The sequence below is a fragment of the Cavia porcellus genome, unplaced genomic scaffold (assembly GCF_034190915.1).
Source record: "Cavia porcellus strain 051 isolate PalLab524CR breed Dunkin Hartley unplaced genomic scaffold, mCavPor4.1 scaffold_23, whole genome shotgun sequence".
NCBI classification, from domain to species: Eukaryota; Metazoa; Chordata; class Mammalia; order Rodentia; family Caviidae; genus Cavia; species Cavia porcellus.
The window spans coordinates 38,352,885-38,379,897 of NW_026947506.1; the positions used below are offsets into that span (position 1 = coordinate 38,352,885).

Below are 27,013 nucleotides of genomic sequence, written 5' to 3' on the forward strand. Positions count from 1 at the left end.
TGAGGAGATTTAAAATCTCCTGAGCTTAGTGCCTGGGTAATTTTAGATATCGTAAAATAATTCAACCAGAATCAAGGTGTAAAATCTCACCACTGGTTTTCAGTTGTAGTAAGGATTTAGAACCATTAATTTTACTGCTGGATATGAAGAACTCTCACCTCTCAGGGACATCCTGACTACTTGAGAACATATTTTAGGAGCTCTGCTCCAGATACACTAGGTATTTTTTACATTCTCATAACAAGTGCATGGATCTTCATGTTTTTGTCTGCCTCAGTGTTTTATCCTTAAATCCTATTTGAATCCTGAAAATTCTCTGGAGGCCATCTTCATCTTTTCCAGAACCTACTAATGATTACTTCAGGGTGTTATTATCACTTAAATTAATAATTTTCCATTAAAGCATACAATTTGGTTTTCTAGTTTTTTTCCATATTGGTGGGAGAAGAGTAGAGCAGTGGTGGTTATCTTGTGTGTTGGCTTTGGGGCAGCTGTGTAGTTGTCTGGTAAGAGTCCCTAGATAGCAATAGTCTTGGGAGAAAGCAGACCACTGGTGCCCCTGGAATGGAGCAGATCCTCCTTGGTAAGCTCCTAGTCACCTACAGGCTGGCACTACTCAGTCTGCATGTCAATTTAGTAAATTTTCCCTTTGATCTACTGAGATCATAAACTTAGTATGAGCCTCTATCCTTGTCACTGAAGAGAATGGAGAATGTGGTTTAAGAACTAGTCCAAGTGCTGATTAACAGACTTTCTCTATTTGTACTATTTTGAGGAGTCAAGAGGAGATATAAGGAATCAAACACATGTGATTGCAAAGAATTATGCTCCATAATATATCATTTTCTATTTTATTTCTGTGATTGTATTTCATTTTTTGCTTCTAAATATCTTTGTTTAATATTTGCAGATCCCTCTTAGGTTAGGCTCACAAGTTATTCTTCAACCGACAAAACCCATAATTCTGAAGGTTGTGTCAAGAGATGAGACCATAAGAGGAGCTTGATCATCTATGGACTTCTGTTATGTTCTTTAGGAAGGCTTTAATTTACTTTTGAATAAAACCCAAATGAAGATGAGCTTAATAAACTGCCCTTGACGAATTATGAGGGATTCAGCACACACTTTGAACTTGCTCCATATCTGTATAGTCTATCTGTTGTAACAAAATGAGTATCAGACCTGTCAGTTCATCTTGTCTAATTCTCACAGGACTGTCTCTATCCGTCTCTAGGTGGTACCATCAATTGCATTTGATCTCTGATCAAGGGAAACATTTCTCAACAATTTTTAGCAATTTTTAATGAGAACAAGAATTATAGCTCTGATTGTAGTAAAAATTTGTAGAAGTATCTGTAATATATAAGAAGTATTATTTGAAAATTCAAATAAATGTATCTCTTGAAAAAAGTAATCTTTAAAAAGTGCACATTGTGAGGGAAGCTATTTTTGTTCATCCAAGTTCCTAGTCCTGTGGGCCCTTTCTCTGATCCCATTTCTTTGTTAAGATTGATGAGAATTATTCCTCTGATTTTTATCAGAGGATGTAGGATGTAGATTTTTTTATCAGAGGATGTAGTTTGGAAGCTACATCCATGATTTAATTCTAGCCTTTTGAAGCATACGCTTTTGTGTAACTGAAATGCGGTATTCATTACTTTATTATTAATTTTGATTTAGCATCATCTTTCGAGATGTTTCTGGAAAATAGGAAACAGGCCCTTCTTTCCTTTTTCCTGCCTTTTCACACTGGGAATGGAGTGTAGGCACATGCTAGATAAGCACTTTACAACTGATCTACATCCTCTGCCCTTGAAATATGTTTTCTTATGCCTCTTTGTAGTCAATCTTCAACTTCCTGATCCCTTAATACAATTGTAATTAACAACAAAAATAATAACTACAAACTATTTTTCAGCTGATTTGGGAGCAAAGGTAAAAGAATTTGTCAATTTCCTTTGGCACTAACAATCATAGAATTTCTTCCTTTTATTTGACTAATTCAGTCCTAAAGCCAGTACGTAAGGCACAACATGGTCACACATTGGGTTGGGTGAGAGTCAAAGTGGGTCACAGTCAAAGGAGGATGTGAAGGTATTCATGTGTAAGGGAGGCTATGCATGACTGTGGGACCCCAAGCAACATAGAAAAGCACCATCACCTGAATAGATTATGGAGAACCCAGGTGTGGTAAGGAAGCAACTACAAATGAGAAGAGAGCTGGCTCTGGGAATGGCATTGATCAAATCAGTAAATGTACCAATGATAATGGAAGACTGGTTTTCACTATCTCACAAAAACAGAAAACTGGAATGGACCCTGTAAAGTCAGAATGGAATGGGATGTTTCATTGTAAATTACTACTTTTCTACATTCCTGAACTATAGACATAAGCTGTGTGTGCATACATGTATGCATGCATGCAAGCGTATGTGTGTGTGTGTGTGCGTGTGTGTGTGTATGTGTGTGATTATATACTTGTTACCACATGTTGTAGTTATCAGTGGTTCTTTCCATCCATATACTGTACCATTCAAAAACTGGACAGGACAGTTGGTGAACATGAAAGTTTAATATTTATTAAGATTAAAAGAACAAGAAAAGAAGAAAACAGTGCAATCAAAATGCTCAAAAATAAAACTGCTGTGAAAGTGTTCTGCAGAATGAGTGTGTGCTACTTAACATAGGAAAAGAAGTTTACCCTAATGAGTTCAAGTTGGGCTGGTGGAGAGACTCACCAGCTTGATGACTATTGTTCTGATGTCAGATCTAAAGAGTTGCATCCAAAGCCTCCTTGATCTCTTTTTTTGTTTTGTTTTGCTTTTGTCGGTACCAGGAGTCGAACTCACGACCGCCTGCTTGCAAGAGAGGTGCTTATGCCGCTGAGCTAAATCCCCAGCCCCCTCCCTTGATCTCATACCAGTAGATTGGTATCAGGTGCAGGGCTTGGAATTTATTCTGTGCATTTGTTCTCCACCTCTATTATTAATTAATGTCTGTGATTGATAGATCACCACAAATTGCTCAGGCCCTAATTTGCTATGCCCTAGTCTACTGCCTCACTTCCCCTAGAGAGATATAAATGGGCTTTATGGGCTGCCGCAGGAGTGGTGGTCTCTAGGTTCATATAGCTACTTCCTGCTGAAAATGATTGTAGGTCCTACACACTGCGGATTATGTACTCTGTAATTTAGGATGATGGCTGAGTTGAAAAAAACCTGTCAGAAGACAATGAGAAAGGAGTTAATGTCTGTATATGCAGAACGTTTGAGCTTTCTGTTTAACAAAAGAGAGTTTGGTGAAGTTTTCAGGAGCAATTGTTAGGCAGGGTACCAGCAACAATCTTTGGGGACAACTATACTCAGGACCGAATTGGAGTACTACTTTTTGAAGAGGAGCCTAACGTATTTCAGTGATTACAGGAGTAGAATTTTAGTCTTTTGAAAATTTGAGTGATCATTTACCATGTAGTTTATCTGCATCCCTTGAGGAAGGACCAGAATAATTCCTCAGGCATTGGAAATAATAATAGAATCTTGAGGGGCTGCAAGGCTGCTCCACTTGTATCACTGTCAGCCACTGGAGTTTTCAAAGAGACTTTAAAACGTGTCAATTTTACACCCCTTGTAATGAATGACAGAGAACTGCCTATGAAGATAGACTATCTCTAGAATTTTTAGGTAACCTCCCTTTTTCCAGATTGTTGTGTGGACACTAGCACCAAAACCTTGAACTGACATGCAGAGCAGTAGTAAAGAAGTTCTTAGTAGGGTCCCCCTCAATACCAATTATGCCTATAGAACTAGGGGAGATTTTTTTCAGAGAAGGAAGTTAAAAAAGAGTAATTGAAGTTGTTTACATATGAGGTCCAAAGTCATCTGTAGTTTTTTTTGTTGTTGTTGATTTAAGCATGGCATGGCTAAAGTGACTCCATTTTGCTTTTGGACTCTGTTGTAATTTAATGGTAAACTTTAGATGAACTCACACCTGGTAAACTTTAGATCAACTCACACCCTCCTATTGGGTTGTGACCTTGATCCCAGGTTTTCCAAATGAGTGTATGTTTGAGGCTAAATAAAAAGAGACAAATTGTATGATTTTTTTAGGGCCCCAGGAGTGTCATAACCCTTTAATTAAGCTCAAGACTCCAAGGGTTAAGATAAAAATTTCTCTGGATCAGTTCACTCATATAAGGACCAAGAAGATACTGGGGAAACTGCAGGCAGTGTGCAGGACCTTGGGAGTCACTTCAAGGATGTCTCCAAGTAGTGAATCAAGTCCACTTAGTAGCACTACCATGAAGACATGGTAGAAGTTAGACTGTAGGAGTAACTTTTGCAGCTGCAGACTTTATCTTGTTAATTGGGATTGGAGCCATGTGTCCGCAGCCGTGGTCTTATCTTGCCCTTTGAGGTATCTTTGGTCACAGGCCACTACAGGCCTCAGCCAGGACCAGTGATTCATAGAGGCTCACTTACTATGAATCAGCTCCCTTCACCAGGCAAGGGGCCTAGGCCTGGGACAGACTCACAGATAAACATAGAAAGCCAACTAGTAAAATTTAAATCCTGCTAGGAGCCACTTCCTAGTGGTCTCCAACACCCTCCCAGTTAATCAGAAAACCACAAGGGTGGAATAAACTGTTATCGCAAATAATGAACATATCGACTCTTGCCTCCATCCTGTTTGATTAATGACCCTGATGTTTGAGAAAGAACTTATGGTTCTCCTGTCAAATCCCAAGTGAAGACATGTGATTTTTATGGTTAATGAGGAGCTTGTTAAGTGTATAAAAACTCCTGAGAACAAAGCCTGGTGGTCAATGTGTCTTGGCTTATTGCTGACCATGCCTTCTACTGGCTAATAAAGCTTGGTTGTATCCATTCTATACATTTTGGAGGGTCTCTTTCATGTCTTCTGCCACTACATTTGGAGCTCCCATTATTTACTCATGGGATGGTCCTTGTTTGAGGAAGTCCCATTCCTACACACCTTGGCAGTTGGTCTTCAAGAAGCAGGGTACACTGGCTGATTTCAGCTAGGCTCCTTGAACGACTGTGAGGCAGGGTAACACAGGTAACACAGCTGCACGATGGAACAACAAAGCTTGTCTCCTGACCTGGGTAAACATTTGGAAATTTGGTTTCATTTAGTATTTGTTGTGGATTCATCCAGGGACTTGATTCTTTGAGCTAGCATTTGGTTACATTGGTGGGATCCATGTCACAGGATGCAGTGATTATTAAGTTTTGGTATGACCAAGTGTTTGGTCAGAGCTTGTCTCTGAATTTGTTCCAATTTCTCATTTGGGAGGGTAACCATGTACTGGGGTTGTATGTCTTTTTTGTGTGTCTGTGTTAGCCCCCCACACCAATGCACCCAGAATTTCAGATCACTGTTCAATCTATCACTTGGTTGGGAGTACTGGTGGTCACCCTTCTCTTGGTTTTTCTGCCTCTCACAATCTTGCATTTGGAGACTCTGGAGCCTCCAGGCCATCTGCTGTACGTTTCTGCAGGAACAGGCATATTTCAAAACTTTGCTAGCCTTTGCCTTATAAAAGGGTTTCTTGTGGCCGTTTGCACTGTTGGCTGAGTGAGGGATGGAAGACTTGCTGAGGTAGGCTGCTACTATTTTGTTCTTAGGTCACAATGAGTTCAGATGACGGCAAGCTGATTGTCTTGGACTGTAGGGTTAAAATTTTGATAAGTATAAAAGTGAGTATGAGGTTAAGATGAAATGAGGAAAGCTCCATGCTCTGTGGAGGCTGGAACGGCCTTTTTGATGTGGGATGGTCATTAGAGGTGATGCTCAATCCTCAGGTAGCCATTCAAGTGTGCAACTTTGTCACTGGGAAGCCAGGGCACCCATGTTAAATTTCCTATATAGACTCCTGGCTGTTTGTAGTTTGAGCATTACTTCCATGGTTTAAAATGTGTGCTTGTGGATCACCTGAGTCAGTGTTGGTAACAAAAGGAAAACCCTCTGGGGCAAAATCATCTGTCTTGCCATTGGCCTCCAAAGAGAATGACTCTAACCCCTACCCACTTCTTTGCTACCACACTATTGTGTTCCTTGCTGACCCCACAAGGACCATCACCATCAAGTGACCATCTCCAGAGTCCATGGAAGATTCCACCTCTCTGGATAAGGAAGTATCTTTCTCAGATGCAGTCCCTGTTTTGACCTTCTGGCAGATAGCCTTTCCAGGAGTGGAAGGGAGTGTATTGTCTGTTTTGGGTTTATGTTTCTTTTAGCACTAGTGAGTTGTTCATTTGGAAGCCTCAGAATCTCCCTTTTATAGAGAAGCCTTGGGCTCTGATTACCTTGGTGGATTCAGTGTTTAAAAAACATTGCCCTAGTTGGTATGATTGTCAGCAACTGCTTTTAACTTTGTTTTCCTCAGGGAAAAGAGAAACACACACACACACACACACACACACACACACACACACACAGAAGGCAAAGAGTGGATCAAGTGAGATCAGAGACTATGGGAAACTGAACAAGGTAAGGCAGTGGCAGTGACTCATGTAAGCCTGTGGCTCAGCAATTACCAGATTAGGACCCAAATGATGATCTGGGTGCTCAGCAAATACAGGCATACCACCATGCCATGAGAAAAGAGAATCTTGTGGCTGCTCATCACCCCTCTAATTGAAATAAGTTGGTAGAAGTGTATTGGAGCCAGGTAGATGCCCCACTGCATTTCTCAAGCACCTCCTGGAGGCCTATCAAACATACATGCTACTCAACTCACAAGCACCCAAGTGCATTGTTAACATGGACTTTGTGGTATGTCAGTTGGCCCCCAGGTGTGCCCCAAGTTACAAAAACTGGATGCATTTTTAGGAATGATTGTGACTCACTTGATTGTGGTAAGCCAGAAGGTGTATTAAAACAGAGAAGAAAAGAGGTGAAAACCTCAGGCAGAACAGGTGGAAGTGATGATGGCAGTTTACAAAGGAGTGGCTCAGTCAGGATCCAGAGGAAAGAAGGATGAAGTAGAGTGGCCTTTCCAGGGAGGCTGCTTCCTGCTTTTAGACCCAGACCAATGTGCCTATTGCAACGGAAGAGACACTTCAAGTTACAATGTCCAAAGCTGCTATGCAAAGAAAAAAAGGAAGTATTTGTGATGAATTCAAGTGAAGTTTCAGAATGAAATGGTCATGAGTCTCTGTTTCTCAGGCCCAGGGAACCCAAGTTAGCCACGAATCTAGAGGTAAAGCCTATTGGATTCCTGGTGAAAACTGGCATGGATATGTCTGCACCTACCCAGCCAGTAGGTGAAAAGATATATGTGCCAGGAACAACTGGCCAGTGTTCAACATATTTCTGTAGTGAACAGCGATATGTACATTTTGGAAGAGAAGTGCTTAGTCATTCTCTTGTACTTATGCCCAAATGTCATTTCTCCCTCCTGGGCCAAGACTTCTTCCACAATCTGTGAGCTCAGATTTCTTTTACTGCTCAGGAAACCATGCTAACTCCTGGTAAGAAAGTTCCTCCAGAGACTTATGTTCTCACTGTTATCCGTCCTATGCAGGAATATCACATCTTAGAATTGGAAGAACAGATACCAGAGCATCTTGTGCTCCCTTCTTGGGCCCAACTATTCACCATGGTCTGGGCCAGTAGACAGCATATGTGTCCCCAGTGGAGCCAGTGGACAGGCAAAACTGGTTCATATGAAACAATACCCATGAACATGAAGGCTCAAAAAGGGAGTAAACCTCATTGGTAGATGCTACTAGAGGCACAGAGTGTCAGTCCCCACAGAATACTCCTTTTCTACCAGTTTGAAAGCCTGGGACAAATGAATATAGACCAGTCTAGGACTCGTGAGCTGTAAACACGTTGGTTGTTACCCTCCACTCTACTGTCTGAAACCCTTATACTTTGCTTAGTTTACTTCTACCTGCTTACACTTGATATACTGTGTTAGATTTTAAAAATGCTTTCTTTTGCATTCTTTTGTCTTTAGGGTCTCAAAAAATATTTTCTTTTGAATGGGAGGAACCTTGGAGAGGAGGACAAAAGTGTCAACTCACCTGGACAAGGGTTCCCCAAAGATTTAAGAACTCCCCTACAATATTGGGGTGAGATCTTATCCAAACATCTGGTGCCTTTTAGCCAAGAAAATTCTGACATTTCTTTGTTACAATATGTTGATGACTTGCTTTCAGCTGTTGAGTGAAAAGAACTGAGTCAGGAAGGAACAAAGAGGTTTTTGGGGCTGCTCCCAGATAAAGGATATCAAGTGTCAAAAAGAAAGCCTCAAATTTATGTACAAAGTGTATAGTTTTAGGATTTGTATTAAAGAATGGGACATGCTAGCTATCAGCCTCTCATACCCAGGCAATCCAGGATCTAAAGAAGCCCTCATCCTGAAAAGATGAGGGAGTTTTTGGAGAGAGTTGGATACTGTTGCTTCTGGGTTCACAACTTTGCAGCCATTGCAAATCCCCTATATGAGGTTTTGAAAGGAGGAATCAGTCCCTCACTGGAGTGGAGTCCAGAATAACAGACAGCTTTTGAGTCTCTAAAAGAAAAATATCTAAGTGCTCCTGCCCTGGAACTGCTCTCTTTCTGTCTCTCTGTCTCTCTCTCTTTTGGTCCTGGGGATTGAGCTCATGACCTTGTACTCGCCAAGCAGGGAGTTAAACCACTTAGCTAAATGCCCAGCTCAGCCTTTCTCTAGATCTCAGCTGTTGAACACAGAAAGGTCATGTCCAGCAACTGGGTGATGGAAAAACGTATTAGGATCTTTGAAAATATTGGATTGTTATGCTCTCGTGGAGTTCTTGAGCACTGCCTAAATATTATAAAGCGGAGCCTGAGGACTCTCCTACTGTGGTTGTATTCATTAAGCTGATGAGAGAGACCAATGCTCCCCAGAGAGACTGGTGGGCATCTGAAGACAAGATCATCATTGATATCATGCTTTTCTTCCTGAGAGGCTACTAATGACCAGAGTTTCTGGACTTTTCCAGAGATAAACCTGAACATAAGAGACTAATCTACTTTCTATGCTTTTTTCAGAAATGACTGTAAAACAGTGTTGTAATTTAAACTGCTGTCACTTACCTATCTCTAGCCATCCATTAGTTTACACTGGACCTAAACCATGTTGTAAATGTATATAAATTATTCCTTTTTTAGATTGCTTGGGTCAAATAAGTCTCACTGCATCATTAATGGTGAAGTCTCTGGGATCTATAGAGCCTTTTACAGAATGTTTCCCATGGCATGTCTTGATGCCTGTAATGAGAGAAAACTAGTGCAGGGTGTCCCCTGCAGAAGGACAGAGACCCAAGATTTCACAAAGTGTGGCTTGTGATATTCAAGTGCTTACTAAGAAGACATCTCTGTTTGAATCTCTGGCAGTACCAGTGCATTAGTAATCCTCTGGGTGTTTTCTTAGCTTTAGGACTCTGTGTCATGGCCCTATAATGCTTTAAGAAGAAGGGTGAAGTCCCAGAGGCTCCCCGGTTGCCTGGGAAACAATATCTTACCTTCATCCCATCAATGCTTTGACTTTAAGGTAATATTGGTGTAAAACTAAAATAATTACTTGAATTTTGAGATAAGGACGGGTTTTATCCTGAGTATCATGTATTTTCTGAAAGTAAAGGCTTTGGCTCTTATCTATAAGTGCGAGAAGGCAAAGAGTTCACATGATTCAGTCAGCAGTTCCTCTGCCCCCAAACCACAATGAATGTTCATTCACAAGACTTAGAAAAATAAAATGCCGACCCTCCCAGCTTCTGGATGCACTGGATCAGCTCAGCGGGCCTCAGCTCGGCCTCCTGGTTCCTGGCATTGCTTGGCAAACTGTGGAATTCTAAGCAAGCAGGCAGGCACCACTGGTTCCAGAGGCTTGGTGGCCTGGCATACGTGCCCTATGCATGCCCCCCCGCCCCCGCAGTCCAGCTTGTCTGGGACTCTCGTAGCTTCCGGGTGCACTGGAGCAGTTTGGTGGGTTGGGGTGCCGGCATGGGCCTCCCTGTTCCCAGCTGTGCTTGGTGGACTGTGGAGTTCTAAGCAAGCAGATGGGTGCCACTTGTTCCAGAGGTCCGGTGACTGGAATAAGTGCCCCGCACACTTTCCCTTGAGTCCAGATAGTTTGGGACCCTGTCTTGGCCCCTGACAGGGAACCTCGCAGCTTCTGGGTGCACTGGAGTAGTGCGGCATGTCCAGGGTACCGGCATCACCCTTCCCTTTCCCTGCAGTTCTGGGTTCCAGAGGCTGGGCTTGAGGCAGCCTGCTCCACCCCCAGTGAACCCCTGTCAATCTAGGGAACTTGGTGCCAGAGTCCCAGAAGCTGAGGGCATACAAGAGCATTTCCAACAGTCCCTGAAGAAGTCTTAGAATAACACTGTAAACACTTGAAACACAGAAATATAGGACAATGACAAAACGAAAGACCAAACTACAATCTCTAACCTCTAGCCCATCCAAAGAAACCTTAGGAGTGATACACATAGAAGAAAATATGTGCTGTACACCTCAAATATCGGACATAATAGAACTGAAATAAACAAGCAATTCTGGGAAGCTTTAAAGGAATTCAAACTATAAATAATCTCCCAGGTAACTGAAGAAATGATAAAAGAAATGAAAGAGAAGCTGAATATATCTAAAGAAGACACAGTTAAAAACTTGGAGGAACTAAACAAAAAGATAGAGTCCATAGATGAGCAATATAAGAAACAAACAGAATAAATAAAGAAGATGCACAGAGATATATAGGAAATAAAAAATTCCACTGAAAGCTGTAAAAATTGCCTCAATGAAAGTGAAGATATATTTCATACCTTGAAGACAAGATTGAAGCTAGTGAACAGGAAAGAAAAGATCTTTTAAAAATCACAAAGAATCAGAAATAACAATTCAACAACTGCAAGATGATGCAAAAAAACAACCATAAGATTGATAGGGATTAATGAAAATAAAGTGTGTGACATAAAGGATGTAAAGAAGATATTTAGAGAAGTAATGCCTGAAAATTTCCCAAACATGAGATCATAAACTGACATCAGGATCAGTGAAGCATACAGAACTCCAAATAGTCATAACCAAAATAAAACTACATCCAGACATATAATAATCACCATCCCAGATATCCAACATAAGACTAGAATATTAAAAGCTGTCAGATAGAAAATACAGATCACTTATAAAGTCAAACTTATCAGAAACACAGCAGACTTCTCAGCACAAACAATAAGTCAAGAAGAGCATGGAGTGAAGTATTTCAGATCCTAAAGTAAAATGATTTCCAGCCTAGACTGATGTACCCTACAGAACTGTCCTTCAAAATTGGAGAAATAAGATACTTCCAGGACAAAGAACAGTTGAAGAACTTCGTGATCACCCAGCCAACCCTGCAAAAAAACATTGAAAGATAGTTTAGATACACCTAGGAAAAAACCACTAAGCAAAGCAGACAATTAAACAGAACAGAAAGATAACATGTCAACAATAAACCAACATATAACCCTTATAACCATTAATTTAAATGGTCTCAATGCACCAATTAAAAGAAACAGGCTGATAGAATGGATCAAGAAACAAAATCCAACCATATGTTGTCTACAAGAAACCCATATAACCCAAAAGTATACTCACAGACTAAAAGTCAAAGGATGGAAAACAATAGTTCATGCAACAGGAACCCCAAAATATCAGGAGTAGCCATTCTCTTTGCAGACAATGTGAACTTTAAAGCAATAGTGATCAGACAAGACAAATATAGTGACTACATACTTGTTAGGGGAAAATTTTAAGAGGAAGAGATAACTACCTTAAATATATATGCACCAAATTCCAGAGCACCAGTTACACAAAACAAGTATTAACAGAAATGAAAAATCAAATTATCAGTAAAACAATTATAACAGGAAACCTTAACAAACCATTGACACCAAGGCACAGATCAACCAGACAGAAAATCAACAAAGAAATAAGAGAACTGAATCACACCTGTGAACAAATGGCCTTGATAGACATATACAGAGTGTTCCATCCAACAACATCAGAATACACATTCTTCTCAGCAGTGCATGGGTCATTCTCTAAAATAGGCCATACATTAGCTCACAGATCATATTAAAATAAATGCAAAAAGTTGAAATTATCCCAAACATGTTACCGGATCATATTGCTTTGGAATTAGAAACTAATGATAAAAGATACTGCAAAAATCCCACTAAAACATGGAAATTGAATAACACACTCTTGAGTAATCAGTGAGTCACACGGGAAATTAAAGAAGAAATTAAACAATACCTACAAGCAAATGAAAATCCAAATACAACTTACCGGAATCTGTGGGATGTAATGAAAGCCGTCCTCAGAGGAAAATTTATTGTACTGAGTTCCAACATCAGGAAAACAGCACGAATAAAAATAAATAACCTGATGGTACACCTCAGACAGCTAGCAAAAGAAGAGCAAGTCAAGCCCATAGCCAAAAGAAGAGAGGAAGTTTTAAAAATCAGAGCAGAAATCAATGCAATAGAGACTAACAAAATAATCCAAAGAATCAACGAATCAAAAGTTGGTTCTTGGAAAGAATAAATATAATTGACAAGCCCCTAGCCAACCTTATTTTAAAAAGGGAAGAAAAAGCTCAAATTCATGCAATAAGAAATGAAAAAGTTGAAATAACTACAGACTCTACAGAAATAAAGAAGTTCATCAACACCTCTTTCAAAAACCTCTACTCTCAAAGATTTGATAACACAGGAGAAATAGACATTCTTAGAAACATATGAAGTACCAAAGCTAGATCAAGAGGATGTGAAAATATGAATAACCCAATTTCTATTAATGAAATTCAAAATGTAATTAAGTGTTTACCTACAAAGAAGAGCCCAGGCCCAGATGGATTCACTGCAGAATTCTACAAGAAAGACAAAGTGGACCTAATGCCAACATTTTACAAACTCTTCAATGAAATCGAAAGAGAAGCAATCCTTCTTAAGACATTCGTGGAAGCAAATATTACTCTAGTACCAAAACCTGAGAAAGACCTAATGGAAAAAGATAATTATAGACCAATCTCCCTAATGAACACAAATGTAAAAATTCTCAATCAAATATTGGCAAATAGGATGCAGCAAATCATCAAGAAGATTATACACCATGAACAAGCGGGATTTTCCTAGGTATGCAGGGATGGTTCAACATATGTATATCAATGAATGTAACCTACCATATCAATAGAGTCAAAAGTAAGAATCACATGATCATTTCTATAGATGCAGAAAAAGCTTTTGATAAGGTCCAACATTCATTCATGATAAGAACTTTACAGAAAAATTGGAATAGATGTTCTTTACCTCAATATAATAGAGGCGATCTATGAAAACCAACAGCCAGTATCATATTAAATGCCCCCAAATTGAAGACCTTTACTTTAAAATCAGGCACAACACAAGGATGTCCTTTATCAACACTCTTGTTTATATATAGTAATGGAAATACTAGTCAGGGCAATTAGACAGGAGAGAGAAATAAAAGGGGTACAGATAGGAAAAGAAGAAGTTAAATTTTCATTGTTTGCAGATAACGTGATACTCTACATAGAAGATCCCCTAAATTCCATTGAAAGACTCTTAGATATAATAAATTCAGTAATGTAGTTGGATACAAAATCAATACTCAAAAATCAATAGCATTCTTCTACACTAAGCAGAAAATCACAGAGAGAGAAATAAGAGAAGCCACACCCTTCACACTAGCAAGCAAAAAAAAAAAATGAAATATTTAGGAATTAGTCTCACGAAAGAAGTGAAAGACCTACACAGGGAAAATCATATTACACTGAAAAAAGAAAGTGAAGAGGATCTGAGAAAATGGAAAGAAATGCCTTGCTCATGAATACAAGAATAAATATTGTGAGAATGGCCATTCTCCCAAAACTGTTATACAGATTCAATGCAATCCCAATAAAAATACCAACATAATACCTCATATATCTAGAGAAATCAATCCTACAATTTATCTGGAGCTAGAAGAGACCTAGAATAGCAAAGACAGTTCTGAGCAGCAAAAGCAAGGCAGGAGGTATCACAATCCCTGACTTGAAGTTACACTCCAAAGCAACTGTAGTAAAATCGACATGGTACTCGAATCAAAACAGAGCCAAAGATCAATGAAATAGATTAGAAGATACAACCACAACTACAAACACACTCAACCACCTTATCTTTGATAAAGGAGCCAGGCAGGTTCACTGGAAGAACGACAGTCTCTTTAATAAATGGTGTTGGAAGAACTGGTTCACCATATGCCAAAAGCTAAAACTAAACCCATGCCTAACACCATGTACTAAATTAAAATCTAAATGGATCAAAGATCTGAATATTAAAACAAAAACACCTAATCTATTGGAAGACAAATTGCGTAGAAACCTTGAAAACACAGGAGTAGGTTGAGAATTCATGAACAGGACTCATACCACATGGGAAATACTTCCCAGAATCAATAACTGGGATCACCTCTTATTACAAAGTTTCTGCATGTCAAAAGAAATCTCCAGCATAGTGAAAAGAAAACCCACAAAGTCTGTAAAATGCTTACTGAGCTCTCCCTCAGACAAAGGACTTCTGTCTAAAGCATATAAAGAATTTAAAAAAATCAGACACCCAAAATTCAAAGATCCAATCCAAAAATGGGCATCTGAGTTGAATAAACACTTCTCAGATGAAGAAATACAAATGGCAAATAAATACATGAAAAAATGCTCATCATCCTTAGTCATTAGAGAAATGCAAACTAAAACCACACTGAGATTCCATCTCACTCCTGAAAGAATGGCCAAGATCAAGAAAACCACCAACAAGAAATGCTGGGGAGGCTGTGAGGAAAAAGGAACTCTCCTGCACTGTTGGTGGGAGTGTAGACTGGTGCAACGATTGTGGAGGTCAGTGTGGAGATTTCTTAGAAAGCTGGGATTGGAAGTCCCATTTGACGCAGCTATTCCACTTCTAAGCATATTCCCAGAAGAACTGAAAACATCATACCACAGTGATATATGTGCACCCATGTTTATAGCAACACAATTTGTAATAGCCAGATCTTGGAAACAACATAAGTGTCCATCAAGTGAGGAATGGATAAAAAGTTGTTGTATTTTCATACAATGGAGTACTACTCAGCTATAAAGAAGGATCACATTGAGATATTTATAAATAAATGGATGCATCTTGAGACCATATTCATAAGTGAAAGAAATCAAATTCACATGTATGAATACCTAATAGTTTCCCTATTGTAAGAAGTGATTCAATTATATAAAAGTATATGGTAATCATGATGTCCCATTATGTGGCTTTGAAGCCTTATAAAGTTTTCACTCATTAATTGGAATGGCTTTACTCTGGGCTGTTTGATATTATTGCCTGTGATGATATGAACAGCTATATTGAAGAAAACCGGACATCATAATAGCTAGTGCTGATTTAACATCATCTTGTTTTGAAGTTCGACCAAACTGTTGTTCTTCTATCCCCATTGTTTTTATCATGTTGTATCTTACTGGATTTTATTATATGTGCTAGTATAAACAAAAATTTTTATAGGCAAAGACATAAGATAGAAACCATTGTTCGTTGCCTGTTAGCTGGTTCTAAATACCGTGTAATGCGTTCATCCTCTTGAATGGTTTCACACTGTTTGGGTATATTTGAAGTCATAGTTTATGAAGTTATACTCAAATATTTCAAGGAAAGAGACACTATGTTAACTACTATTAAGTCGGGTTATCTTGTGTTGAAGCACTAGGTTGCTGAAATTGTTATGCTTTGACCTTTATTGTTATGTTGTTATGTCCTCTTTTATCTCAGTCTCTCCCTTTGTTTAATAAAATCTGTTTATTTATTTATTTATTTATTTATTTTTTAATTAAGGGAAAAATAAAAAATTAGCAGGATATATTATAGTAACATTTTCATTTCCTATTAACTTGATTTGAAGCCCTGTATTGTTCCCCCCATCTTTTTTGACTGATTTTACTCTGTTTTGTTCTGTTTGATAGTATCAAGTTTCAGGGTAAAGGCAACTCCTTTGAAGGCAATAAGATTCACTATGACCCCTCTTCTGGTTTAACTATTATCTTCTTTTGAAGTCCTGTAATGTCTCCAATGTTTCAGTTTTATTGGTCTTGTTCTGTACGATTTTATTCAATTTTATTATACCTAATGATAGAGGCAATTCTTTTTAAGTTAGCAAGAGGCATTATGGTAACCACTGTTGATTACCTTGTATTCTGTTTTTGCATCATTTGCTATGTCCGTCTTGTGTTATGACTTACTGCTTTGCTTTGTCGTATTTGGTTTTATTCTCTTCGAAAAATGTAATAAGAAGTATGAGAGTAATAAAACCCAAAATGTGTAAATGTTTTTGTAAAAAAGAGGAAAAAACAGTGCTCTAAAGGATACAACTGCAAGTGTGTTTAGGTGTGTTAAGACAGGTGACCATATTACTAAGTTTTTGTTGGATCATTGAACACAACGGTTTGTAGTCTCACTGTTTGAATGTCCACTTTGTATGTTTTAATCCTGTAACTTGAACACCTATTTGTAAGATGACAATATGTAATCTATTAACTAGTGATTTCATACTGTTTTTTTGAAATTCTGTGTTACTTATACCCTTATGCAGTTTTGGTTTTTTCTGCTTTAAATAAAATAAAAATAAAAAGAAAATGCCAATTAAAAAATTACCTTCATACTTTTAAATTGTAATAAATCAACCAACTGAATCTGAAGTAAATTCTCAAAATATTGTTGTCCTATTTTAAAAGCCTTCTGATGTTTCTTCCCAAACTTCCCAAATCTTAAACAACCTGGGTGTCCTGAGACCTTAGTTTCCAGGCTGACCCTCTGTTTTCATTATCTCCTATATTGATACTTATGCTGATGGTCATGTCTGCTTTAGAACAGAAGTGTTCTACAGACTGCATTCATCATATAAGATTCAAAATTCAGAATGATTTCTAGGATCAATAGCAACAAAGAGTTGTCGGTATGTATACAACTAGAGCCTGACAATAGCTATACTAAGGCAGGAAATGGTTTCTGAGAGCTAGGGAATTCAGAGATAAAATTAAGCTGGGAAAGATTAGAAACCCAGGCTAACTATGCCTCAGCTGAACCTACATGAATAATAAGAGAGCAGCTAATTTCCTAAGTAGATTCATGTGAAGAATAAATTAAATTAAAAAATCAATCACAGGGATGTCTATTAACATATACAGCAAAATAATATTTGCTAGTAGAACAAATAAATAATATGGGAAATTTTCTGGTTTGTTGACGTCAATTCTTTCAGAGTCAAAAGTACTTGTGAACAAGAAAGGAAAGTAGAGACTAGTTATTGATACAAGTAAATGGATTTGGATTGAATGTGTACTCAAAGCTTACATCTTCATGCCTAGGAAGTGCTCCATAAATCACAGTCAGTTTCTTTGATATTCTCCAGACTATAAATTGCAGTCTTTTAAGGTTCGCATTATGAAAAACCTTGACTATTTTTAACTAGTGAGGAATAAAGTAACAACACAAGATGTTCTTAGAATAAAGCTTTTCCAGACATATCCATAAATTTTAATTATTGTACTTTGCATAAATATGCACAAGAATGCTTAGAATGGCAGCATAGTTCTATAATATTCTCTCATTCAGTTTCAAAAATCTACAATACTTGTAAATTGTTAAAACCTTACCACCAGATCATAATAGCAAGCATAATGTAACCAAATTGTTTTTACAAATAGAATAACCCTTAAAACACCTTTACATGTATTTTCCAAGAATAAGTCAGATCATGTTTTCTTATGCTTAAAAATTAAAACAAGTATATTACTCTGTTGGAAACACTGGAAATCTCTCATTCATGCACTGTACAGACAAATATATGTTTTTGCTTCATCAGAAGCCCTGATTATCTACAGTTAACTTACAATAAGATGGCATTTGATGGACTTTTACATGTTAAATAATTATACAGTAGGTAAACAAATTTAATTTTAAAGCTTGAAAATACCTGAATTAAATACTTACTCTAATATTTCAACTTTCAGGTAAAATATTTACTTGATTTTAGGTTTCTTAACATTATATAAATCTTTCTTATTCAAATAATCTAGCAAGCCAACATTTATAACTTCTTTTCGGTAATTTTAAAGAGAGTAAAATCAAGCAAAATAAAACAGAATAATGCCAATCAGAAACAAAACAGTATAAGTGACATAGAATTTCAAAACAAGATAATAGGAAATCAGCAATAGCTACCATAATACAAGTTTTTGTCTTCAAAATAGCTGCCCGTACTTTTGGACATGGTAAAATCAAACAAAACAGAACAGAATAGAACCAATAAAAACAAAGAATTCAATACAGGAGTTGAAAATAAGATAATAGTAAATTCAAAATGGCTACCATAATTATAATTTGTTTTCTAAACAAGTGAATTACTTGAAAGACAACCACTCCATAATGACCAAAAGGAAGGAGAGCAGCAGATAGCAACAGATCACCCTGTGTCTATGTCTCCCCCCCTCGTCCAGTGCTCAGAGACATGGAGATGCAGGTCTGTCCTCCACTAACTCTTATGGTTGCTGGTGAGACCAGCAGTGTCCTCAGCTTCCATTCATTGCTATGGCCCTCTAGTTCCCTGCTTCTCTACCACCAAAAATTCCATCCAGGGAGAGAAGGAACAAGAAGGGAAAACCAGTCTTTCTTAGTTTGAGCCTGTAGATTTCAGAGAGAGAGTGAAACAAACTGTCAAAAATCTGACTTCTTGATTGGCTCACCAAATCTGTTATTTGGTATTATAGTAGCCAGTGATTTCTTTTCTTTTTTTAAAATTTTATTTAAAAGGAAAAAGAGAAAAAACAAAACAAAACAAGTGTAAGGGTACAAGTAATACAGAACTACAAAAAAAAAAAAAACAAAAAAAAAAAAACAGTAAGAAATCACCTGTTAATAGATTACATATTATCATCTTAGAGATAGTTGCTCAAATCACAGTATCAAAGCATACAAAGTGGACACTCAAACAGTGAGACTGCAAACAGTTGTGTTCAATGACCCAACCAAAAACATTAATATGGTCAGCTATTTAACACCCCTAAACACTCTTGCTGTTGTATCATTTAGAACTCTTTTTTCCCTCTCTTTTTTACAACAAAATTTACACATATTGGGTTTTATTACTCCTTAGTTCTTATTACTTTTTGGGGGGAGGGAGAATAAAGTCAAATATGGCAAAACAAAGCTGTCAGTCAAACCAAGGATAGACATAGCACATGATGTAAAACAGAGTACAAGGTTATCAACAATGGTTATCAACAATGTCTCTTGTTTCCTTAAAAAGAATTATCTATCTCATTATATATTATAAAGTTGAACAAAACAGTAGAGAACAAGACAAATAAAACTTAAGCATTGTAAACATTACAGGACTTCCAAAGGAGACAATAGTCAAACCAGAATGGACATCTTAGTGAATCTTATTGCCTTCAAAGTAGTTGCCTATACCCTCAAACTTGATACTATCATACAGAATGGAACAGAGTCTAATCAGTAAAAACAAGATAGTGGGAGTATTATAGGACTTCAAAACAAGTTAATAGGAAATCAAAAAAGTTACTATTATATATCCTGCTCATTTTTAAAAATTTTCCCCTCAATTAAAAAAAACATAAAAAATAACTAAATAATTTTTAATGAATAAGGGAGAGATTGAGATAAAACAGGACATAACAATATAACAATACAGGTCAAAGCATGACTGTTTCAGCAACCTAGTGCTTCACCACCAAATAACCCGACTTAATAGTAGTTACCATAGTGTCTGTCTTTTTCCTTGAAATATTTGAATAAAACTTCATATACTATAGCTTCAAGTATTTCCTTATCAAGAAGCCCAGAATAAAGCCGTTCCAATTAATAAGTGAAAACTTTATAAGGCTTCAAGGCCACATAATGGGGAATCACGATTACCACATATTTTTATATATTTGAATCATTACTTACATTAGGGAAACTATTCGGTATTCACAGATGCGAGATTGGTTTATTTCACTTATGAGTATGGTCTCAAGCTGCACCCATTTATTGATAAATATCTCAATGTGATCCTTCTTTATAGCTGAATAATACTCCATTGTATAGAAATACCACAACTTTATATCCATTCCTCAGTTGATGGACACTAGGGTTGTTTCCAAGATTGGGGGAATAAAAATAGTGCTGCTATAAACATAGGTGCACATATATCCCTGTGGTATGATGCTTTCAGTTCTTCTGGGAATATGCCTAGAAGTGGAATAGCTGGAATAAATGGGATTTCCAATCCCAACTTTTTGAGAAACCTTCAGACATACCTCCACAAAGGCTGTTTAAATATGTTCTGTGAGCTAATATATGGTCTATTTTAGAGAATGATCCATGTACTGCTGAGAGGAATGTGTATTCTGATGTTGTTGGGTGGAACATTCTGTATATGTCTATCAAATCCATTTGTTCACAGGTGTGATTCAGTTCTGTTATTTCTTTGCTCATTTTCTGTCTGGTTGTTCTGTCCCTTGGTGTCAATGGTGTATTGAGGTCCCCTGTTACAATTGTGTTACTGATAATTTGAGTTTTCATTTCTGTTAATAGTTGTTTTATGTAACTGGGTGCTCTGGAGTTTGGTGCATATATATTTAAGATAGTTATCTCTTCCTCTTGGAGTTTTCCCCTTATGAGTATGTAGTGACCTTCTTTGTCCTTTATGGTAATTGTTGGTTTAAAGTTCATGTTGTCTACAAACAAAATGGCTACTCCTTCCTTTTTTTGGATTCCTCCTGCATGAAGTATTGTTTTCCATCCTTTGACTTTCAGTCTGTAAGTATCCTTCTGGGTTAGATGGGTTTCCTGTAAACAGCATATGGTTGGATTTTGTTTCTTGATCCATTCTGCTAGTCTGTTTCTTTTGATTGGTGCATTGAGACCATTTACATTAATGGTTATTACTGTTAAATGCTGGTTTATTGTTGACATGTTATCTCTCTGCTGTTGCATCTTTATCTTTCTGTTCTGTTTAATTATCTGCTTTGCTTAGTGGTTTTTTCCTTTGTATATCTAAACTGCCTTTCAATATTTTTTTCAGGGTTGGTTTGGTGTTCATGAAGTTCTTCAGCTGTTCTTTGTCATGGAAGTATCGTATTTCCCCATCAATTTTGAATGATAGTTTTGCAGGATACATCAGTCTAGGTTGGAAATCATTTTGCTTTGGGATCTGGAATACTTCACTCCATGCTCTTCTTGACTTTATTGTTTGTGCTGAGAAGTCTGCTGTGATTCTGATAGGTTTTCCTTTATAAGTGATCTGTCTTTTCTCTCTGACAGCTTTTAATAATCTATTCTTGTGTTGGATTTCTGGGATGGTGATTATTATATGTCTGGGTGTAGTTTTATTTTGGTTATGACTATTTGGAGTTCTGTGTGCTTCACTGATCCTGATGTCAGTTTCTGATTTCATGCTTGGGAAATTTTCAGCTATTACTTCTCTAAATATCCTCTTGACATCCTTTATGTTGTCTCCTTCTTTTTCATTAATCCCTATCATTCTTATGTTATTTTTCTTTGCATCATGTTACAGTTGTTGAATTGTTGTTTCCTGATTCCTTGTTATTTTTAAAAGATCTTTCCTTTCCTGTTCACTAGCTGCAATCCTGTCTTCAAGGTCTGAAATTCTATCTTCACTTTCATTAAGGTGGTTTTTACAACTTTCAGTGGAGTTTTTTATTTCCTGTATATCTCTGTGCATCTGCATTATGTATTCTGTTTGTTTCTTATATTGCTTGTCTAGGGATTCTATGTTTTTGTTTAGTTCCTCCAATTTTTTTATCTGTGTTTTCTTTAGTTATATTCAGAACATCTTTCCTTTCTTTTATCATTTCATCTTTTACCTGGGAGATTATTTTGAGTTTGAATTTCTTTAAAGCTTCCTGGAATTGCTTGTTAATTTCAGTAGCTATTGTGTCCGATATTTGAGGTGAATGGCATATATTTTCTTCTATATACATTGCTCCTAGGGTTTCTTGAGATGGGCTGGAGGTTTGAGGTTGTAATTTGGTCTTTCTCGTTTTGTCATTTCCTACATTTCTGTGTTTCAAATGTTATTTGAAAGCTTCCTCAGGGTCTGTTGCAAATCCCCTTGTATGTTTGCAGCTCCTGAGACTCTGGCACCCCGTTACCCCAAGCCTCTGGGCTTGCTGAACCAATGGCCCTCCTCTGCCTGTTCTGAACTCTACAGCTCTAGATAAGCTGGGCCTCAGGGACACTGTGCATCCACCTGCCCTTTGGAAGCTCCACAGCTCTCCAAGTGCAGCTGGGATGCGGAGGCGGATGTAGCCTCCTCAAACCCGCCTCCCCACTTCACTGCACCTGGAAGCCTGGAGGGTCCCAAACAGTCTAGGCTTTGGGCAGAGTGTGCTGAGCACTCACCACTGGCTGTGGTGCCTCTGGAACCTGCGATCTTCCCCTGCTTGCTGAGATATCCCCATTCCTCCAGACATATGGGGAGGCTGATGCAGGCACCACAGATCCACCCAGCCCCTCCTCTGCACACTGATGGTGAGGTGCGGGAGTCCCAAACAGGCTGGGCTCAGGTGACATCGTGTGCCCGCCCACTTGTTGGAAACTCCACAGTTCTCCAAGTGCAGCCAGGATGGGGAGGCGGATGCAGAGGCCTCAAACCCACCTCTCCTCTCCACTGCACCTGGAAGCCTGGAGGGTCCCAAACAGTCTGGAATTTGGGCAGAGTGTGCTGAGCACTCACCACTGGCCATGGTGCCTCTGGAACCTGCGATCCTCCCCTGCTTACTGAGATATCCACAGTCCTCCAGACACACAGGGAGGCTGATGCAGGCGCCCCAGATCCCAACTTTTTCCCTGAGGTTACCGTTTGCCTCCACAGTCAAAGCAGATGCTTCATGCCTCCCAGAATAGAGCTGAAAGTCTGGGAAAAAACAGTTTGGGTCTTCTAGAATCTGGATGGAACTGCCAGGGCTGTAGCAGACAGCAGGCAGAGCTTTCACCACAGGCTCGCAAGCTCTCCTGCGCAACTTTGCCCTCCACATGAGGCAACCATGGCTAGTTCAGTCCCGCGGTGGGGGAAAGGCAGCTGCTGGACAGAGCACTGGGCATGGCGAGGGGCAGCTCGGGAAAGTGGCACCTGACCATCGGCTCCATTCACACAGGGAGTATCCAGTTATTTCTTTGAGGCTCTTACTGTCCTGTTCAAATTGAATGACACAATCGATGAATGTGAAAGTTTGTTTTTGTGTTAAAAGGATAAAAAGAAGCACAAAAAGAAGTGCCCAAAAAAATTTTCTGTGAAAAGAGGTGTTCTGCACAGAGAACATGTGCCACTTGACATAGGAAAACAAGTTTGAGTTAATGACAATCGTTCTTTACATCCCCTTCTCTGACATTAGATCTGAGGGAGTTCCATAATAAGGCTTTTTGATCTTCATGCGAGAAGATTGGTATCAGGTGCAGGGCTTGGCTTGATTTTATGCCAGAAGAATTAAAGAGAGCATTCTCTGATTGGTATCAGGCAAAAGGCTTAGAATCTGTTCTCTGCATGTGTCCTGAATCTGTGATTAATAGGTCTCTGTGATTGACAAGTCATGCCCAATTGCCTAGACACTTTGCCATACTCTTAATCTCTGCCTCATACTCATGTAAAAGTGTGCATACCCAACTGTCCTCTGACAGGAGTAAATAACTGTGACAAACTATCAGCAACAAGCACACCTAATGACCAGACCTTGGCTTACAGATACTGCTTTCCACTACAGCACCCAGGGCTCTTGTAGAAGTGGCTGATTCTAGGGACAGGGCTCGGAAAGTCTGTTTGATATTGGAGCATGTTTCTCTGCCAGAACGCAAGGCCACACCCAAAAATTATGGGAACATATAGAAAAAACCTGGAACCCACACTGTGAAGAAACCACTGATTTGATAAATGATCATTTGGTCTCTATACTAATCACTTTAAGACTTAACAACTGTTGAATTAAATAATAAGGCATGAATATCTACAGGTGTAAAAATAAGGAAATAATTTGAAACCCTGAGAGACATTTACATACTTTCAGTGTTCTTTTGTCAGAATATGCATTAATTGTAAAAAGCATATGATAACTTTACACTGGGGAAACCTGGCAGACACTCTAGGAATTAAGTGATCAGGAAGAACATCCTCAGGAATGGGAAAAAATCAATCATGAGATGCCTGAAAGCACATACAGGAAAAGCAGTGACACCTGTTTGATATTCCTGACAAAGAAGGAGCGCTGAGCAAAATCATGAGGAAACATCAGCTACTCTGAATTTAGGATATTGTACTCCTGTCAGGTTACTAGTTTGTAGCCTTTCAAAGAGTCAAGGCCACAGGAACCTAAACAAAGTGGGAAATGTCTCAGAACCAAGAGATTACGGAAATGAGATGATCAAACACAACACTTGCATGAGATCTTTCTAGTGCAGAGTCATTATTGTGAAAACTGGGAAACATGAATAGGGCATGAGGACTAGATGGCAGTAATGCATCAGTATTATCTTTGGGATTTTGTTGGAGTTGTGGAGTTGTAGGAAAAATTTCTTGCTTGCATGAATATAATATGTTTGTTTATGGGGAAAAGACACAGATACTTTGGGTTTAAAGTGCTCTCTCCTCTCATGTTAGTTTTTTTGGTCCCATTCATATATGTTTTTGTTTGTGTATTATTTTTGAGACGAGGTCTCTCTATGTAGTTCAGACGGTCTTTGAACTCATTCTGTAGCCCAGGCTGGCTCAGGCTCCCAAGTGCTGTGACTCAGACATGTGCCACCATGCACAGCTGGCACTGTTCACTTCATAAGAGGCAGCAAAGCATAGTGATTGAGGTGTGGACTGTGAAGCAGCAGCTCCTGGTTCTTGAATTCCAGCTCAGCCTTGGGCCTAATCCTGTCTGTTCAGTAACTTGCTCCCATGAAAAAGGGGTGTGCCTCTTTGCACAGGTAGATCTTTAGAGTTTGGGCTAAATTTGAACTTTTATATGACTCTCGTGAATGTTACTGAGGACAGGTTAGTTCTGGTTAGTCATAGTCACAGGCTGGAGTCTGTGAAAGCAGGGCCTTAGATAGGGTCATGTCAGGTAGTTTAGTGTGGCTTTGAACTCACTATTGTAGCTCAGGCTGCCTCACACTCACAGCAATCCTCCTTCCTCAGCATCCTTCCTTTCTTCCTTCCTTCCTTCCTTCCTTCTGTATTTCCTTCCTTCTTTCCTTCCTGTCTGTCTCTCTGTCTTTTTTAATCAGGCTCTAACTCAGCAGTTCAGGCTGGCCTTGAGCTCACTTTGTAAACCAGGATGGCCTTGATTTGGCAGTGATCTTCCTACCTCACAAGTGCTGGAATTACAGATGTGTGCCACCACACCCAGTTTTGTAGTTTCATTTTAAAATGATTGGAAAAGATGCTTTTCATGATTGTAATCTTTTCAATTTTTTTAAGACTTGTTTGTTGGCCAGTATTTGATCTCTTCAGGAAAATATTTCATGTATGTTTTAAAATATCTGTTTTTCCTTTTGCTGCATTTCTGCAAGTGTTCTCTTTCTTTCTGTTGGATTCAGTTTGTCTGGCATCATTCAGGTCCTTTGTTTATTATTTAATGTTGCTTTATTCATGTTTTATTTTAAAGAGGATAAGACAAAACATAACAAAACAGACCAAAGCCGATTAGAGTAAAACAATGTAAGTGACTCAGAATTTCAAAGTAAGACAACAGGAGATCTACAGTGGCTGCCATAATGTCTCTTGTTTTCTTCTAAATAGTTGTCTATATTTTCACGCACAGTGAATTCATACAAAACAAAATAGTATAAAATTGATTAAAACAAAATAATACAAGCATTACACGTCTTCAAAACCAGACAATAGGAAGATCTACAATGGCTTCCCTAGTGACTCTTGTTCTTTTCAAAATAGCTGTTTACACCTTCATGTATTAATTAAATGAAATTAAATAATACAAAACAGACTAAAACCACTCTAAACAAATAATAAAAGCATTACTAAATTTCGCAGCCTGACAAAAGGAAATCAATGGATACTATAATGCCTTTTTCTTCAAAGTAGCTGTTAATATCATGCATAATACAATTGATTCTCATAAACTGCTTAGGAGAAGTTCTAGGCATGTATAATTCTCTACATGTACACCTATCCTTTGTGCATTAGCAGGAAAAACAAAACAAAGCAAGTTACCAGAAAATCAAGAAACAAAAAAACATAACACTAGTAAAGTGCCCCAAGAAATAGCAATATAGGCCTTCAAAACAAGGTGGTAAGAACATAACTAAAGTTGTTATTATACATAGTAATCATCAAAAGAGTTTCACAGATCAGACACAAGCAATCAAAATTTATCCAATCCTATGAATGTTAACTATTTTGTTCTAAGAACTAGTAGAATTTGTAGCACAATCATTTAGCTATCCTGTGTGTTTATACACGTTTAGATATTTTTCTTTTCCCTTCCTTCTTTTCTCTTTTTCCCTGTTATTATTTTTTTTCACCTTTGAGCATATTCTTGCTCTTTCACAGTACTTATTGAGGATTTTGTGTTTTATCTGCTATTACCATTTCTGACACTAGGGAGACAATATGGTATTTACACATGTGAGTTTGATTTATTTCACTTGTGAATATGGTCTCAAGTTGCATTCATTAATTTATAAATATATAAGTGTGATTATTCTTTATAGCTGATTAGTACTCCATTGTACAAAAAATACATCTTTTTTTATCCATTCTTCAGTTATAGGCACTTAGATTGTTTCCAAGATATGGCTATTACTAAGTGTGCTGCTATAAACATGAGTGCACACTTTATAATACCTCATGAGATAGACAATTCTTTTTAAGGAAACAAGAGGCATTATGATAACCATTGTTGATAACCTTG

General features: G+C 38.1%; 1 protein-coding gene across 1 annotated transcript in view; it reads left to right on the forward strand.

The window, feature by feature from the left end:
• Cyp3a17 (cytochrome P450 3A17) overlaps positions 1-26,321 on the forward strand; it is a gene marked incomplete at its 3' end in the record, with an annotated part of 74,149 nt that extends 47,828 nt beyond the window's left edge. The window contains 6 exon segments of the mRNA NM_001173069.1: positions 911-1,410; positions 7,116-7,126; positions 11,698-11,708; positions 14,907-14,911; positions 18,451-18,463; positions 26,310-26,321. Of these exon segments, the coding sequence (NP_001166540.1) occupies positions 911-1,006 (96 nt within the window).
• Between the last annotated feature and the right edge of the window lie 692 nt (positions 26,322-27,013).